The 17,500-nt window shown below is 41.8% G+C and overlaps 1 protein-coding gene across 2 annotated transcripts in view; it reads left to right on the top strand.

Moving 5' to 3' along the window:
* The first annotated feature begins 9,613 nt into the window (after positions 1-9,613).
* The window catches only part of LOC115232249 (elastase-1-like), a 23,913-nt gene continuing 16,026 nt past the window's right edge, over positions 9,614-17,500 (top strand). The window contains exon 1 of one of the 2 annotated variants that reach the window (XM_036500311.1): positions 9,614-10,179. In XM_036500311.1, the coding sequence (XP_036356204.1) occupies positions 9,798-10,179 (382 nt within the window). In that variant the 5' untranslated portion in view covers positions 9,614-9,797. The remainder of the gene's footprint in view (positions 10,180-17,500) is intronic. The other variant, XM_029802084.2, reaches the window with a different exon arrangement.

The following is a 17,500-nucleotide window of genomic DNA, read 5'->3' as shown; positions in this document are numbered from 1 at the left end:
GCTATTCAAATTCATTCCCTCTGCATTGTTCGAAAGTGCATTTATAAGTATATAAGCACCTTGAGATTCATTCAGAAATTCTATTAATGATCTCCTTAAATAAACAGGGATTCCTCGGAGCAGAGTTTGCATCTCCTGTTGATTTTCTTGAAGGCCTAGACACTGAGGAAAGTATGCAACTTCAGCTGTTTCAGAATGGTCCAGTAAACAACCTCTTTCGCAATGGCCATCAAACAGATAAACACTGCCTAGCATCCGCAGCCAAACGAATGGACTCCGATCGTAGATGGATACATTCTACACACGACAGGAAGTTTGACATAATTCTACAAATCAGAAACGCTCAGACCCTGGACGAGTGCATGTAGAACAGTTTCATCACTCGGCGCGCTTCTCAGCCAAACCCGACTGTCAGGCGAGATTATCTCGAACTGATAATACTGGTAGTCTTACCAGGCAAGAGATTTCCGAGTCCTCTGGAAAGAGCTAACCAACTGATCTTCATCGATGTCCAAAATCATCCCTAGAATGTCATTACCTTTGCTATCCATTAACTCTCTACCGAACACCAATGTAGAAATTATACCAACAATATTGCCTGACTAGCAGAGGGTTTTCAGTACCTGACAACACTTGAGGTTTCAGGCATCCTACCTTGACCGATGCTTAATCTAGGACTGCTGCTCAGTCGGAAAGATAAGTGGTTTGAAAACAGGACTTCATAAACGCCGACCACATCTGCTCCTCACCAAGGAAACGTTGGGTATATCATAACCTCAGCGCATGTCTGCGTATCACCATCCACAGCATGCGCACATCTACATGCAACAGATGTTGACATGAAGTGCAGTGGCTAACTAGGGACACGTCTCTTCCACAGAAAGCGGAAGAGTGGCTATGCCAGTCCGGTGATCTGTCAGCTGGTGTGGAACGACAGTCAAGCGGAAATATATTATGGATGAGATGTAAACGTTTTCCGCCTTTGCTCGATCTTTCGGGAATATCTTTTTCTCGGTTCATTTCTGGGTGAGATTGGCTCTCCTGCTCGTCACCTGGTCCCAGTTCTTCTCTAGCTGGAGATATGGACCAGACTAAGCTGCGAGCAATTTAACCGGGGCGTCCAGTGGCCCCGAATGCCGTTGGTACTGTCCCACCAAGTGTTGAGCTGTAGGCCCGAAGACTTTTCATGGTTAAATTTTGCTCTTTACACCGTCTCGTTGTCCTTTAGAGCAGTAACAATCAGCTCGATGTGCTTTGTGTCTGATCCTATGGATGTGACATCATCCCTGTACGCCGACACGAGTCTTTTATCTCCCAATTCGTGCGGGTTATCTCCATCCAATAGCTCTTGTATCTGCAGTAGTGGTACAAAATTCAGTACACCAGGGAACATACAGCAACGAGGACGTTTCCAGGACAACCTTACAAAAACAGAAGTCGGGTTCTACATGTAGACAAAAAGTAAGCAACAACAATAACATTTTAAACAATGAAAGTTTCCTAGTTGAGAGGAGACTTGCAAGTGCCATCCGTGGAAACCCCACAAAAGAACAGTCACCCTGCCCACTAAGGCAAGTGCCCCCAACTAGCTTTTTAGCTTCGATTCTAATGGCACATTCTTAGCAGAGGCCCGTTTACTCGGACCATGCCCACAATCCTCATCAACTTTTGAACGAACTTACTTGAAATCAGTACGTCCATTTCCATCCTCACACCTTTACAAGTGAAACTTGAAAAAGTTGACAAGAATCTTAAAAAAAAAAAGACTCCGCCGGTTACGACGACGAGGTCCCAGCTGATCCGAATCAACGGAACAGCTTGCTCGTGAGATTAACGTGCAAATGGCTGAGCATTCCACAGACACGTGTACCCTTAACGTAGTTCTCGGGGATAATCAGCGTGACACAGAGAGTGACAAGGCTGACCCTTTGAAATACAAGTACAACTCATTTTTGCCAGCTGAGTGGACTGGAGCAACGTGAAAATAAAGTGCCTTGCTCAAGGACACAACGCGTCGCCGGGAATCGAACTCACAACCTTACGATCATGAGCCGAATGCCCTAACCACTAAGCCACGCGCCCTCACTGACAAGAATCTAGCTAAAGGTGAAAACTCCCTGTCCTCAACACTTACGATTATATTCTCCCCACAATCCTTTTCGCCATCACCACTCTTCTCAGCTAAAGGAGGTGGTGATGAGCTTTTCACAAAGGACTCAGTAGCGAGATGATGGCCGGAATCGACCGACAGGTGGCAGGTGCTGTTTGACATAGCTCGGGCAAGTGCATGTAGAACCGTTTCGTCGTTCTTCATGCATCTCGAACGGGAATTCTTCAAGATAAACTTAGTTGGTTTTCTGTGACGCCCAAATTTTTGCTAATCGTCGTCTCTTCTACCCGCCACTAATCTTCTTTAGAACGCCAATGTAGAATTTCAGCCAACCGCATTGTCCGGCAGGTAGCGTGCCGTGAGCGCCTGACGACAGTCAAGAGGCTAAGCTCCCCAACAGCTCTGTTAAAGAGATAAGCATAGAAAAGTCGTGTCTGACAAACGGCAACTTTATCTCTTCACCACCAACGATTCGCTAGAGATTATGTAATTTCAGCAAATGTATGCACAATACAGGTCACGGTATATTCAGTTTTACGTAGCAAGTGTTGGCAGCAGACCAGTGAAGCGTCTTTTTCACTGATGTTCCAGCCTCGTCAAAAGTGAGCAAGTTACGACAGTCAGATGACAACGACAGAGAACCATAATGATGGCGTTCTCCACCTCTGTGTGACCCTTCGGCGACAGTTTCCTCTTGGCCCATTTTTGTATGAGACAGTTACCTTGCTCATTATATCGTAGTAGTTCTTTTCTACTAAGAAGTCTGGGCGAAACTAGACTCCGCGCAATTTAAATGGTCTGTCTGTCCAACACCTCACGATGTTGGATGGCATGAGTCTGCCTTTCTACCTGTCTAGATGCAGACCCATTGACTTTTCTTATTTGAGTTTTGCTCCTGTCACTGCCTCACCGTCTCTTAGAGCGGTGTTCTCGGTCTCCGATACAAATACTGTCTTATCGTCTGCGTATGCTCACATAGATCTTTAGCATATTACTACAGAAACTTTAAGTTTCTGTAGTAGTTGCTCTATAGTCAGCATATACAGAAGAAATGCGAGAAGACAACCTTGACGCACTGAGTGCATAATACTGAACGTTCTCGATAAGTGGCTGTTTATTCTGACCACAGAGTAGATGTTGCACAATGTGGTGATTTAGGCACTGGGAGCTGATTGGTAATCGTTTACTGCGAGGACAACCTCCAAGAATTGGCGTCAACTTCATAGAAGATTTTGATTGACCCGTGTTGTTCAGCTACCCACCCATATAAGGAGCCTTACCCACTCTCTCTGTAATGTATCGCATGCGATGGAGAATGTCGTGAACAGATCTGTTCGGGTTGGTGCAAGTTTTTGTACCACTGACAAACTTCCGACAAGTGCCAACTATTCACTAAGGGTAAAGACCCCCTTCGGTCATGAATGACCATGGGATTGCACCTAGAAAGTTACCCTCCTAGACACAAGTCCGGGCAAGATTGTTTATGGAAGACCAGCAGTCGCCCATGCATACCAGCCTCCCCTCTCCACGCCACCAGTGTTATCCAAGGGAAAGACAAAGGTCGATACAGCTTGGCACCTGTGACGTCGCAACTCATTTCTACAGCTGAGTGAACTGGAGCAACGTGAAAATAAAGTGCTTTGCTCAAGAACACAACACGCAGCCCGGTCCGGGATTCGAGCTCACAACCTCACGATCGTAAGCTCGACGCTCTAACCACTGAGCCATTGGTCAATACTTTAATGTCTGCATTCAGCAGAATTTTTGGCTGAAAAATATCAACGAAATTCTTTTGGTTTTGGTCCTTTGTCAGCAGCACTACTGCTCCTAGGTTCACAGACATGGAAGTCTTACATAGGATAAAGCTCACAGGCAACCCACCAAAACCGAGCAATTTGTCCCTCGTAGAGCCAGTCATCACTTTCTGTGTTTCAGCGGATGTTATCGGCCTTTCGCAACACTCCGCCGATGAAAGAAGTAGCAGGCCATCAAAGTAATCAGAGTACAAGGAAAACTGTATGGTGGTTTTGTTGTATTGTTGCACCTGCACCACTCAGACACAATGAATGAATTTCGTTCCTTCGCGTCTTAGACAACGCACCTTAGACCTGCCAAAGCAGGCCTCTTGCATCGAATCGAAGAAAAATGGTCGACAGCCAATTTTGCCGCAAGCTCATCGGTCGGGATCACTTTTCTCAGTGCTTCTTCTAGATTTCTATCTTGTTCTGTCTTTATTGCAGTTTTCTCTGTCACAACTTCCTTACTAAACTGCCAATTCTACTCTAATCGCTCTTTTCAAAGTGAACTACTATTTGTTGTTAACGAGTCTCTCCTAAACCTAGCCTAATTAGTTAATTCGATAATTTGATCTTTGTAAGCTCGATATTCCGGAAACAACGCATCTAGTTTCCAGTAGCTGGATCCCTGCCTATGAAGTTTATATAAAATCAAGCGTATAAATCACAAATTTGTGATCTGTCAAGCTAACCACTTTGATTTGTGGACACTCTATGCTGTCTATTTACTAGCCTGCAGAACACTATCTAGATATGATGTGGATGACCTGATACGGTTTTTCCATGTCCACATAGCACAATATGGAAATCCCGTCAGTACATCTCAAACAGTTCGAAAGGTCCGAACCGGTTTAAAACCCCTCTCCTATCATCTAATAATCCCACAGTCCATTTCTGTATCTAATATAACGTTTCAATCATCCCTAGCAGTAAGGAGCCGGACGTTCCAAGGATAACTTCGAGTTGCACGCAGATATCTGGCCACCCTCGTCCCTGTTCGGGCGTAGAAAACTACTAGTCTAAAAATATAGCTTTCGCTATTGACTTCTGGATCCATGAAGATAGTTTGTATCATGAGATCCAGACGTTTCCGAAACAACACAGCAGCACACTCTTTCAGTCACACCCAACTTGGAAATGCGTTGATCTTGAAGTCGCTGAAGGTAGGCATGAAGATTAGCGCCTCAGAAATTCTGGGTTTGATGATGGATGCCAAATTTATATCTTGTTACTTGAAGTCGTTGAGCAGATGGTCTGCTACCAAGGCAACAACAGGCTGAGCGTCTTCACGTTGCGTCTTCCGGGTAAGGCCATGTTTGAGAAAGAAAAGGAAAATGAGAAGAATCAGATATTGTTCCGTCCTTTCAGCTAGTTGTGGCCCGAGTAGACCCGAATGAAATCGGGTTATATTAACCAAACAAGTAAAACAATGAAAACCTATGCCATTTTAATCCCAAGCAAGGCCGGGTATCTCTATAAATCTACTATATATTTGTGAAAAGGGCGGACGTTGTCTCACAAGCAGTTATACAGGCAAAAGTGTTAGCTGAAAATTTGCACACCTATGTTAAAAGTCCTAGCGAGTTTGCATGGCAACTTTGAGTTTGCTCAATTGAAAAGTGTGGCCTCTAGGGCAAAATTTCTTATCTTTTAATGTGTGGCCCGCGTAGACCCGAATGAAATCGGGTTATAATACCGAAACAAATAAAACAATAGTAAACTATTTTAATCCCGAGCAAGACCGGGTTTCTCTGCTATCTATATATATAAGAAGCTTTGGGTCAAAATTGTGTGCACATTTTGCTACGTCATGGGTTGGCGGCCAGACCAGTGATCGGATCGAGCTGAAATTTGACACAGGCATAGGTGTGATGAGACAGAGAGTTGAGTAGGTTAAAACTCGCCATCTGGAAAGATGCGGTTGCTATGGTGAAAAGAGTGATTTTTTATCGATTCAAGGGGGGGGGTGGCTATAAGCCCCTCCAGATTAGCACGATTGGCATCTAATCTAATCTATAAAATGAAGAAGGCCAACGTTGATATAAATTGATTTTTAGGTAAAAAAAAAGGGGGTCTAAATGGGGCTGGAAGGGGATTAAAATTTACAGGAGGGGGTAACTTGAGGTGAGAAATTGATTGGGAGACGTTTTGGGGGCGCTACAGTGGTTGCTTTGCTGTGAAAACGGGGATTTTATTGATTTTGGGGGACACTTGGGGGTCTAGATTGAACACCTTTTGCCTGATTTCAATCAAATTTTCAACATGGTAAAGTGGAAGCGGATTTGTAATTTAAGCGCAGAAAATGGGTTCGAAATTTTGAAAATTAAGGCAAGATTTTTAAGTTGAAAATTTTCTCATTTTTACGTATTTTTGTCTTTTATTTTTTATTGTTTACAGTTTTCATTTTTTCTGAAAGAAATTTACAGTTGCATGTAGCCCGTGCTTAGAATTTTCATTTGCATGGTCAATCGTCGAAAAATTCCCAAAATAAGTACTAAATTTAACAAAGAAATCCCTTTTTTCCTTATTTCTAATCGCTCAAACAGTGGCTCGTACAAAAGGCAAGTGTGCTCTCTGTTGTCACTGCCTGATATTTATAATTGATCTTTCAAAATATTTTCTTTTTGAACTTACTCAAAATCTTTTGTTTTTTATAAATGGGAATGATATAGATAGAGAAAGATAGAGAGTAAGAGAAAGCGAGGGAGAGTCAGAGAGAAAGGAGAGTAAGAGAGTGGGAAAGTGAGAGAGAAACAAAGAGGGAGAATGTAGTGATAAGAACAGAAAGGAAGCAATAGAAAGGAAGCAACAGAAAGTAACAACCACACCCTCACCCGCGCGTAGAGCGGGTCACCTTAAGCTAGTCTGCTTTATCAAAACTGATCTGTGTTGAGACAACTCGTTACTGTCATACGCAATCGATGGTATCTTAGTCGCATTATCTTTGCTTTTTAATATTGTTATAGGTGTCTGTGCAGCTACGAGCAGACGTAGACCCCCGTTCTCTCTGCCCTCGCAGGGAAAATCCAGTGGAACGTCTATAATGCTTCAGCTAGATGGAAAAAAGAGCTTTCTGCTCTTTTTGTACTACGGCTTACATGAAGACCCCACTAGTGCCACAGGCACGACAAAAGCATTCAGTACACACTGTAAAATGTTTGGGGTAAGGAAGGGCATCCATCCGTTGAAAGCATGCGCGGCGCAGCCTCACAGTTCGTCGAATCCTGTCAAACCGTCCACCCGTACCACCATGGAAAACAGACACCAAATGATACTGATGATGATAATTTCGACGATGATGGTAATGATAATAATAATGATGGTGGCGAGCTGGCAGAAACGTTAGCACCCCGGGCGAAATGCGTAGCCGTATTTCGTCTGCCGTTACGTTCTGAGTTCAAATTCCGCCGAGGTTGACTTTGCCTTTCATCCTTTCGGGGTCGATAAATTAAGTACCAGTTACGCACTGGGGTCGATGTAATCGACTTATTCCGTTTGTCTGTCCTTGTTTGTCTCATCTGTGTTTAGCCCCTTGTGGGTAGTCAAGAAATGGGTAATGATAATAATAATGATGATAATGACGTGGAGGAGGGGGAAGGAGGGGGAGGAGGGGAGGAGGAGGTGGAGGAAAACCTTAACCGGCAGCAACGTGAAATAAAGTGCTTTATTGGCAGAAACAACGCACTAACAAGTCAAGGACTCGAACCACCCTACGACGTTATGATCGTAAACCAAACACCGTAACCACAAAACCACACGCCTTCCTGACGAAACAACAATAACAACAACAACTACAGCAGCCGTATGTTTGTTCCTTCTCAAGCCATGCCTGGCTCATAAGGGCCGGTTTCCCGGTTTCCTTGGCGCATAGGTTCCCCACCTGGACGGGACGTCGGCCCGTCGCAGGTGAGATGCAAGATGCAGGAGGAAAGAGTGAGAGAAAGTTGTGGCGAAAGAGTCAGCAGAAGTTCGCCATTACCTCCTGCCGGAGCCGCGTGGAGCTTTGGTGTTTCTCTCATAAACACACACATCGCCCGGTCTGAGATTCGAACCCGCGATCCCTCGACCGCGAGTTTGCTGCTCTAACCACTAGGCCATGTGCCTCCACAAATAAATGCGCCCTTCTAAAGCCTAGTCGGGCTCATGGGCCCAGTTTCCCTGTTTCTATGGCGTATGTGTTCCCCAGCTGGACGGGACGCCAGTCCATCGCAGCGTTACTCATTTTTGCCAGCTGAGTGGACTGGAGCAACGGGAAATGAAGTGTTTTGCTCAAGAACACAACGCGTCGCCCGGTCCAGGAATCGAAACCACAATCTTACAATCATGATGCTGACGCCCTAACCACTAAGCCACGCGCCTCCACACAGCAGCAGTAGCAGAACTAGCAGCAGCAGCAGCAGCAGCAACAACAACTGTAGCAACAACAACAAACTGCGACGGGAACGGACAAAATTTTGAGAAGTAGAAGCAAGGACGGACCAAAGGCCTTTGTGAACTCTTAAAATGATGTCTCCTTTAGCAAACAACGTAGTGAAGTGAATATAAAAGAACTATTCATACGCTGTATTGGTCTTATACACACTTTTCGATATAAACTGTTACTCGGCTTTGATTTTCATTTCTTAACTTGTTTCTTTTTTCGTTTTACTTTTACTTTTTCTATGTACAGTATAAGATTGACAATTTGATGTATTATTAACATATTTTAACGGGAAGTAAAGAAAGAAGAAAAAAAAAACAAAAACATTAAAAGTATAGAAGTTCATATTATCGAAAGATAAAAAAAAAACATAAAAAGATTTGTCATTGCTTTCTCGGTGCGTTAGAATGAATGTGTGTGTGTGTGTGTGTGTGTGTGTGTGTGTGTGTGTGTGTGTGTGTGTGTGGTGTTTCATCTTTGCGCGTTCGTACGTACGTGTATGTTTTATTTCATACTTATTTTATTATTTTATTATTTTATTATTCGTATTCCTATTACTTGATTTCGTTGTTTCTTTCGTTGCTCCCGTGGTTTATTAATCATGGCGTTCTTTTGGACTGTTTTTGCTTTCATTTGGGGAAAATATTTCATAGTGTATGCATGCATACATATACATGTATACTGTATACGGATGTATATATAAAGAGAGGGAGAGAGGGGGTGAGAGAAATACATACATACGCATATATGTATATATATATATATATATATATATATATATTATATATATATATATTATATATATATATATGTATATATATATATATGTATATATATATATACATATAGATGTAGGTATGTACATATATGTATGTATATGTGCATATATTTATATATCATTTATATTATTATTATTATTATTATATATATATATATATATTATATATATATATACATATTTAGATGTGCATGTGTGTGTATGTATGTATACGTATCTCCTTCTCTTTCGCCTCTCTCTCTCTCTATATATATATATATAGAGAGAGAGAGAGAGAGAGAGAGAGAGAGAAAGAGAAGGAGTTACGTATACATACATACATACATACATACATACATACAAACATACATACATACACACACACACATGCACATCTAAATATGTGAGTGTAAGTGTAAATAAATGTGTGCATGTGTGTGAAAGAGAGAGAGAGAGAGAGAGAGAGAGAGAGAGAGAGAAAGAGAGAAAGAAAGCGAGAAATGACGAGAAAGTTTTTCTTCTTTCTTATCCTGTCTATCCCATCTACTTTTTCTTCGCTATTGACACAAACTCACACACACTTACACACAGAAACACACGCACGTACACAAACACATATACGCACACAAACACGCGCGCGCGAACATGCACACATACGACTAACAAAAACAGAGTCTACATAAATGATAGATACATCACTTCAAAATCATAATCATGTCTATTACACGACATATTTTCAATTTCGCTCTTTCATCCATCTCTCTACGGAGCGTTGGCCGTTTGATAATGTTACTTTTCATAACCTCCATAATATCACAGCACAACCCAATGTTATGTTCAGCTATTGTAGCATGTCGACCAATTCTACCTTGTAGGAAATGTGAAACGCACTGGTTAAAGAATTATTGGAATCCAAGCCGATATTTTCTCTGTCTGAACGGACGAGTATATAAGGGACTTTGTAGAGATGCTAATATATTTTCATTAACACTAAAATGCTGTATACGCTCATGGCAATTAGAATGGCAAGGCTGTGTTACAAAAGAAATTGATTACAAACCAACAGTTACTCCGAGTATACCTCCAAACTACACAGGTAAGGGAATACTTTTCTATTGCCTTCATTATTGCAATTAAAGTCTACCGTACTTTATGGCCTACAAAACGCACTTTTTCGTCTAAAATGTCTCAAATACACCACCCCGGGTCTTATTGGCTAAGGTGAGCTTATGCTATATGCTTTAACCCTTTTGCTTGTCTTGTGTATCACGTGTGATACGTAAGACATTTTTCTCACATTCATGCATCATAAATGGTACACATTCCAAATATTTTCCCCTGCATCAGAGTCATTTGGGATTTAAGAAAGGAAAGCTATACATTACTCGGAACGTATGAAACAAAGGCTAACTAAAATTCTGAAAGCAAACAGGGACGTCTAATACAAGCCAATGAAAACGATTTAAACACGCAAAGGGAGAACGTTTTAATTTCTTTACTGCCCACAACGCTAAGCATTCCGCCCGGCGTGCCAATGATTCTAATTTCTTTATTGCCCACAGGGGGATAAACATAGAGGAGACAAACAAGGACAGTCAAACGGATTAAGTCGATTATATCGACCCCAGTGCGTAACTGGTACTTATTTAATCGACCCCGAAAGGATGAAAAGCAAAGTCGACCTCGGCGGAATTTGAACTCAGAACGTAAAGACAGACGAAATACCACTAAGCATTTCGCCCGGCGTGCTAACGTTTCTGCCAGCTCACCGCCTTCAGGGAGAATGTTCTAAGAAGTATTTTTTCCCCCTGAATATGCGTTGCTGAAATTGGGCTCTTTTACTCTTTTACTTGTTTCAGTCATTTGACAGTGGCCATGCTGGAACACCGCCTTTAGTCGAGCAAAACGACCCCAGACTTATTCTTTGTAAGCTTAGTACTTATCTATCGGTCCCTTTTGCCGAACCGCTAAGTTACGGGGACGTAAACACACCAGCGTCGGTTACAAAGCGATGTTGGGGGGGGGACAAACACAGACACACACACATATACACACACGTACATATACACATATATATATTCCTTTTTTTTGCATATATACGACGGGCTTCTTTCAGTTTCCGTCTACCAGATCTATTCACAAGGCTGCGGTCGGCCCGAGGCTATCGTAGAAGACACATACGCAAGGTTCCACGCAGTGGGACTGAACCCGGAAGCATGTGGTTGGTAAGCAAGCTACTTACCACACAGCCACTCCTACGCCTAATATGTTCTTTTATGCCAGAATACCGCACTTTATAATCAATACGCTTACTCTCGGCAAAGCCACTTTGATGCAAAAGCTATCCGTTTATTCTCACTAGTCTTGTCTATCCCGTACCTCAGTTTCAAAATCTGCTCAGTCTGTGTCTTCTCTTACTTTTTGCATTGTTCTCTGTCTTTTTGGCATAAGTCTTCCACTTCTTTTAGTACCCTTGACTGTCCATTTTACTGCTTGATAACGAAGCACTCGGCTCTGAAGAATATTTAGTCCTTTCACAAAACTGTATTCTTGAAACAATTAGGGAAGATTCTACGCAGCCACTCGACCGATTAGAAATTGCAACAAACCTTCCGAAAGTTACATCCAGCTGTATTATAAAGGAAGTATTTATTAAAAAAAAGAAATACAGTCATAGATATAGAAAGACGACGGCTGAAGCAGTTTTGACCATGGGTCAGCATCATCAATGTTCAGTATGACTATATAGAAGCAATTATTTTATTCCATAGGGCCTGTACTTAAGTCCACTTTCTCATCTAGAATTAGGTGGGGATAGATAAAACCGTTAGAGCGGCGAATAAAATATCTTTTGTATTTAGCTGTGGATGTTTAAGGCTGAGGTTCAAATCCTCACTGATATCAAATTTGCCTTTCAATCTCCTGAATAAGATAAAACACCAGTCAAATACTAAGTCTCCGACATGTTAATAGGATTATAGTATAACAGAGGATTAAAACAGGATGAGTAGCGTATGTAACCGCTCAAGAAGAATAACACTAATATATCACAGAAGATCTGTTACCTATACAAATGGCGTAGCTAGATTTTGTGACCTCCGGTGCAGAACTTGAGTTTGGCATCCCCCACCCACCCACCCACCGCGGACCGCAAGCATGTACAAACTTATACACCAAACTCAAAGGTTTTACCCTCATGAAAACGTTCGCTTCCACTCCACTAGTAGGTTGTATTATGCTTCCACTATTTGTTTTAGGTGCTTGTGTAATCACAAGCATAGACATCCTCTCAACTCTCCTGTATGTGAATGGTTATGCTTGGAGGTCACGGCAAGTAGATGGTTTGACCTATATTATATCGGAACTTGATATAATACAGGTCAACGAGAGATCTGTCAATACACATGCCGATTGTGTAATTCGAGAGAAAAGTGTTTATCAAAAGTGCCTATATATATAAATATATATATGCATACATACATACATACATACATACATACACACATACACACACATATATATATATATTTATATACACATACAGATATACATACACACACATATATATATGTGTATATATATATATATATATATATATATATATATCTATATATAGGTGAATGAATTATCCTATGTTTACCGTCAGCATGGAAAATTCGATGAACCGATACCAGGGTAGCAAATTCACGTCAGAAACACGGTTAAAGCGACCTGTCCAAGGGTAGAAACTGAGTTCATGTGCAGAATTTTCTGTTATATATGAATATTCTTTTATTTATATTCATATATATATATATTATATATATATATATATATATATATATATATATATAATATATATATATATATATATTACATACATATATATATATATATATATATATGTATATTATATATGTATATATATGTATAATATATATATATATAGATATAAATATTTATATATATATATATAGATATATATGTAATGTATATGTATATATATATATATGCATGTGTGTGTGTATGTGTACATACATACACAAGCATACACACATACACAAAGGGGTGTTCATTAAAGATTTCCCCAGACCCACATGCGGTTATTGCAGGAAACGGAACTTGTACAGGTATAATCATACATGTCTCTACATGTCACGTTGTAAACTGCAGTTTTCCACTAGTATTTGTTGGAGTTTTACGGCTGCTGAAGTGGATTAAGGTGTTATAATGGAGACAGCTCAAAGCAGATCAGTCGTCAGGTCGCACACTAAAAGAGACTTTCAATGAGATGAAAGAAGTTTATGGTAATGATGCACCATCATACGACGTAGTCAATCACTGGCATCGCCTATTGAAATATAGCCAGACATCAGTGGAAATTGCTCCTATTCCTGGACGACCACGTTCCGTCATTGATAACGACACCATTCATAAAGTGGACGCCGCCAGTTTGGATGATGGCCACATAGCTATTCTGCAACTAGCCCAAGAAATAAAGATGAGTGTAGGATCCGTGGAAAAAAATCATTCACGACCATTTGCACATGCGGAAGTTCTCAGCGTGAGGGATTCCCCGGATGCTCACACCTTTTCAGAAGCAGGAAAGGGCCAATTGCACTCAAGTTCTTTTGGCAATGTGCCAAGAAAGCGAGGATGACTTTTTCGGCACTCATCACAGAGGATGAAACATGGGTCGATCACTATGATCCTGGGACTAAAATCCAGCCGAAGCAATGGAAGTATGATAACTCGCCACCGCCAAAGAAGGCTCGTGTGCAACCCTCAGCCAGGCAAGGTGATACAGCCTTTTGGGACCAGCGCAGAGTAGTAAATGTGGGTTTTCTGGCAAATAACAGCACCATTAACCAGGCATATTATGCTTCTCTGCTGCAGAAATTGCGGGATGCCATCAAAGCAGAGAGGTGTGACATGCTGACTAAAGGAGCTTGTCTCCTCCAAGACATCGCCCCAGTTCACAATGTGCTTGTTGCCCGGATAAAAGCACACTCCTGCGACTATGAAATCCTTCCTCATCCCTATTACTCTCCCGACCTCGCGCCATCTGACTTCAACCTCTTTCCAACCACGAAGTCTTTGTTGAAGGGAAAGCGTATTTCGGATGATGATGGACTTATTTCCGAGGTAAAGTCTTCACTCCAGAAGCTATCTACGGATTTCTACAGACGAGGTTTTTGCAGCTGCATAAAACGATGGGGAAAATGTGTCACCATTGGTTGTGGCTATGTAGAGAAGGGTTAATTCCCCTGTAGTATTACTGGTAAGATTTAATTTCAAGAGAAATTGGCCCGCCAATATAGAACCCTCGTTTGCTGTGGAGCTTTTACATAGACTTGTGCTATGTTTGTGGTTATAAGAGTCTTTGACTCTTATTTCTAGCAATGTAGGTGATTCCATGCACTCTAGGTCACTATTAGTGAGAACTGCATATTTCCTTTTTGGTTTTATATTTCGTCATATCACCTGTATCATTTTACGATTTTTACATTATATGTAGCTAAATCAGCCGTAGATTCTTATGGTAAAATATATACACTAGTAAGTAGGATTTGACTTAACTACCAGCGATGCAGCAGTGCCATTGATGAACTTCAATTTCATGCAAAATTGGCCTGCTAATATAGTACGCTCGCTCGTTATAGGGCGGTTAACTCTACTTTCGGGTTTTCTAGTATTTGGCCTTAGTGCTTAACCGAGTTATGTGGCAATTCTTTCCAAAGATCCGATAACCACAGGGACAATTGCCGTATTTTTTAAACTCTTCACTTCTTCTTCTTCTTTTTTCTTCTTCTTCTTCTTCTTCTTCTTCTTCTTCTTCTTCTTCTTCTTCTTCTTCTTCTTCTTCTTATTGTTGTTGTTGTTGTTGTTATTATTATTATCATTATTATTATTATTATTTATCTATTGCTTTCACAAAAACATCCTTCTTATTTACTAAAGTACAAATATATAAGATGGCGTCGTCATCATCATCCCTATCTCCATCAGGAGTGATTATGGGAGCGTCGAGTGGGGAGCCGTTCCTCTCACAAACCCTCCCACTGAAGAAGACTTTTCTCTCCTTCTGTCTCTCACACCCAGCGACTACAACAACCTGAAACATGCAAGTTCAGTAGCAGAAACAATATCATCACGAGGACAAACGATGGAGAGAGAGAGAGAGAGAGGAGAGAGAGAGGAGAGGAGAGAGAGAGAGAGAGAGAGGAGAGAGAGGAGAGAGAGAGAGAGAGAGAAGAGAGAGCGTGAGAGAGAAGAGAGAGAGAGAGAGGAGAGAGAGAGGGGAGAGAGAGGGGAGAGAGAGAAGGGGGGAGAGGGGGAGAGAGGGGGAGAGGAGGGGAGAGAAAGAGAGAGAGGGGGAGAGAGAGAGACAGTGAGAGAGAGCGGAGGAGGGGAGGAGAGGGGAGAGTGAGAGGAGGGGAGAGAGAGAGAGGGGGAGAGAAAAGAGAGAGACGGGGAGAGAGAGAGAGACAGGTGGAGCGAGGGGGAGAGAGAGGGGAGAGCGAGGAAGGGAGGGGGAGAGATGAGAGAGAGAGGGGAGAGAGAGGAGACAGAGAGGGGGAGAGTGAGAAGAGAGAGGGATGAGAGAGAGTGGGAGAGAGAGTGGGGAGAGAGAGAGGGGAGAGAGGGGGAGAGAGAGGGGAGAGAGAGGAGAGAGAGGGGAGAGGAGGGTGAGGAGAGTGGAGAGAGAGTGGGGAGAGTGAGAAGAGAGAGGGGTGAGAGAGTGTGGGAGAGAGAGTGGGGAGAGAGAGAAGAGAGAGAGAGGAGAGAGAGAGGAGAGAGAGAGGAGAGAGATAGGAGAGAGAGAGGAGAGAGAGAGGAGAGAGAGAGGAGGAGAGAGAGGAGGAGAGAAAGAGGAGAGAGAGAGAGAGAGAGAGAAAATAGTATAAAAAATAGCAACAGCACCACCGCTACTATTGACAACTGCAAATCTGCGAACATCATCAGCATCGCAACGAAGAACATTAACGAAAATGAGTTGGACTCGGTGAGCAGCAAAACGAAGAACGAGGATTGCATAAACAAGAACAAAAGCAACGACTCAAGTGATAAAACCAACAACACCACCACTATCGACAACAACAAGGACACAACCAATGGAAAACATTGTGGGTAGTCCTGGAAAGGGCTATTGGAATAGAGGCAGTAGGTTTTAGTAAGGAAATAGCCTTAGAGGAATCTAGGACAGAGGAAGACCTAGAAGATAGAGGAAGCTTGAATAGGCGCTGAGGAGAGGTATAGTGACTGACGTGTTGACGACGAGATTGGTTCTTGATCAATAGTTCAATGCCTATTTCTTTATTGCTCACAAGGGGCTAAACACAGAGGGGACAAACAAGGACAGACATAGGTATTAAGTCGATTACATCGACCCCAGTGCGTAACTGGTACTTAACTTATCGACCCCCGAAAGATGAAAGGCAAAGTCGACCTCGGCGGAATTTGAACTCAGAACGTAACGGCAGACGAAATACCGCTGAGCATTTCGCCCGGCGTGCTGACGATTCTGCCAGCTCGCCGCCGATAAAATTAAGTACCACTGAAACACTGGGGTCGATGTAATCGACTAGTCCCCTCCCACCAAATTTGAAGCCTTGTGCCTCCAATAGAAAGGATCATTACTATTATTATCATTGAGTAAGAGAGCAATACCTGCCATCAAATTGCCACAAGGGTACAAATATACGAAGCCCAATATATCCATAATGACAACCCGTCTGATATGAGAACACCAGGCACATGCATCACAACCATATGTGAGCGGTATGGTGATCTTATGTCAAGACAAACAGCGCATGACCTTGCGGGTGGGACCCAGTTAGAATTTTCTTCAAGTTCCTGAATAAGGTTTGTTTAAGGATGATGAACAAAGCGTCCATATTTCTAGAGGTGAATTATTCAACTCCCGAATAATTCCTCTCAACACATGGCTTTGATTGATGCTCTTCCACTACTTTTACTCGCGGTCAGAGATGCACATATCGTCAGTCACTAAGGAACATGTTCAACTGGTTAACGTCAAACAAACTGACAAGCAGAATATTTGCTGTAGCCCATCTTTTATACTAAGGCAAAACAATGTACATGATACCACTTACAAAACAAGGTACATGATACCCATTGTTACTATTATTATTATTATCATTACTATTATTATTATTATTATTATTATTATTATTATTATTATTATTATTATTATTATTATTCTATGTTTGACTTTTGCTTTATGTCTGTACAAGTTGGCTCCAAGTCTCACCCAGAGACCTCAAGAGACAACAGGTTGGAAGTTCTGTGCCATATATTTGGGTTTTTTTTTCCTTTGGTGTTGTACTAGTGAATGTCTAATACATAAAAATAATAAAAAATTAAAAAAAAAAAAAAAGTTTGTTTTAAACCTTGGGATTACATAGAGAGTATTT

Source organism: Octopus sinensis, unplaced genomic scaffold, assembly GCF_006345805.1.
Source record: "Octopus sinensis unplaced genomic scaffold, ASM634580v1 Contig20141_ERROPOS70096, whole genome shotgun sequence".
Lineage (NCBI taxonomy): Eukaryota > Metazoa > Mollusca > Cephalopoda > Octopoda > Octopodidae > Octopus > Octopus sinensis.
The sequence above is the reverse complement of the archived record's forward strand: the minus strand, read 5'-3'. Positions and strand labels throughout refer to the sequence as shown.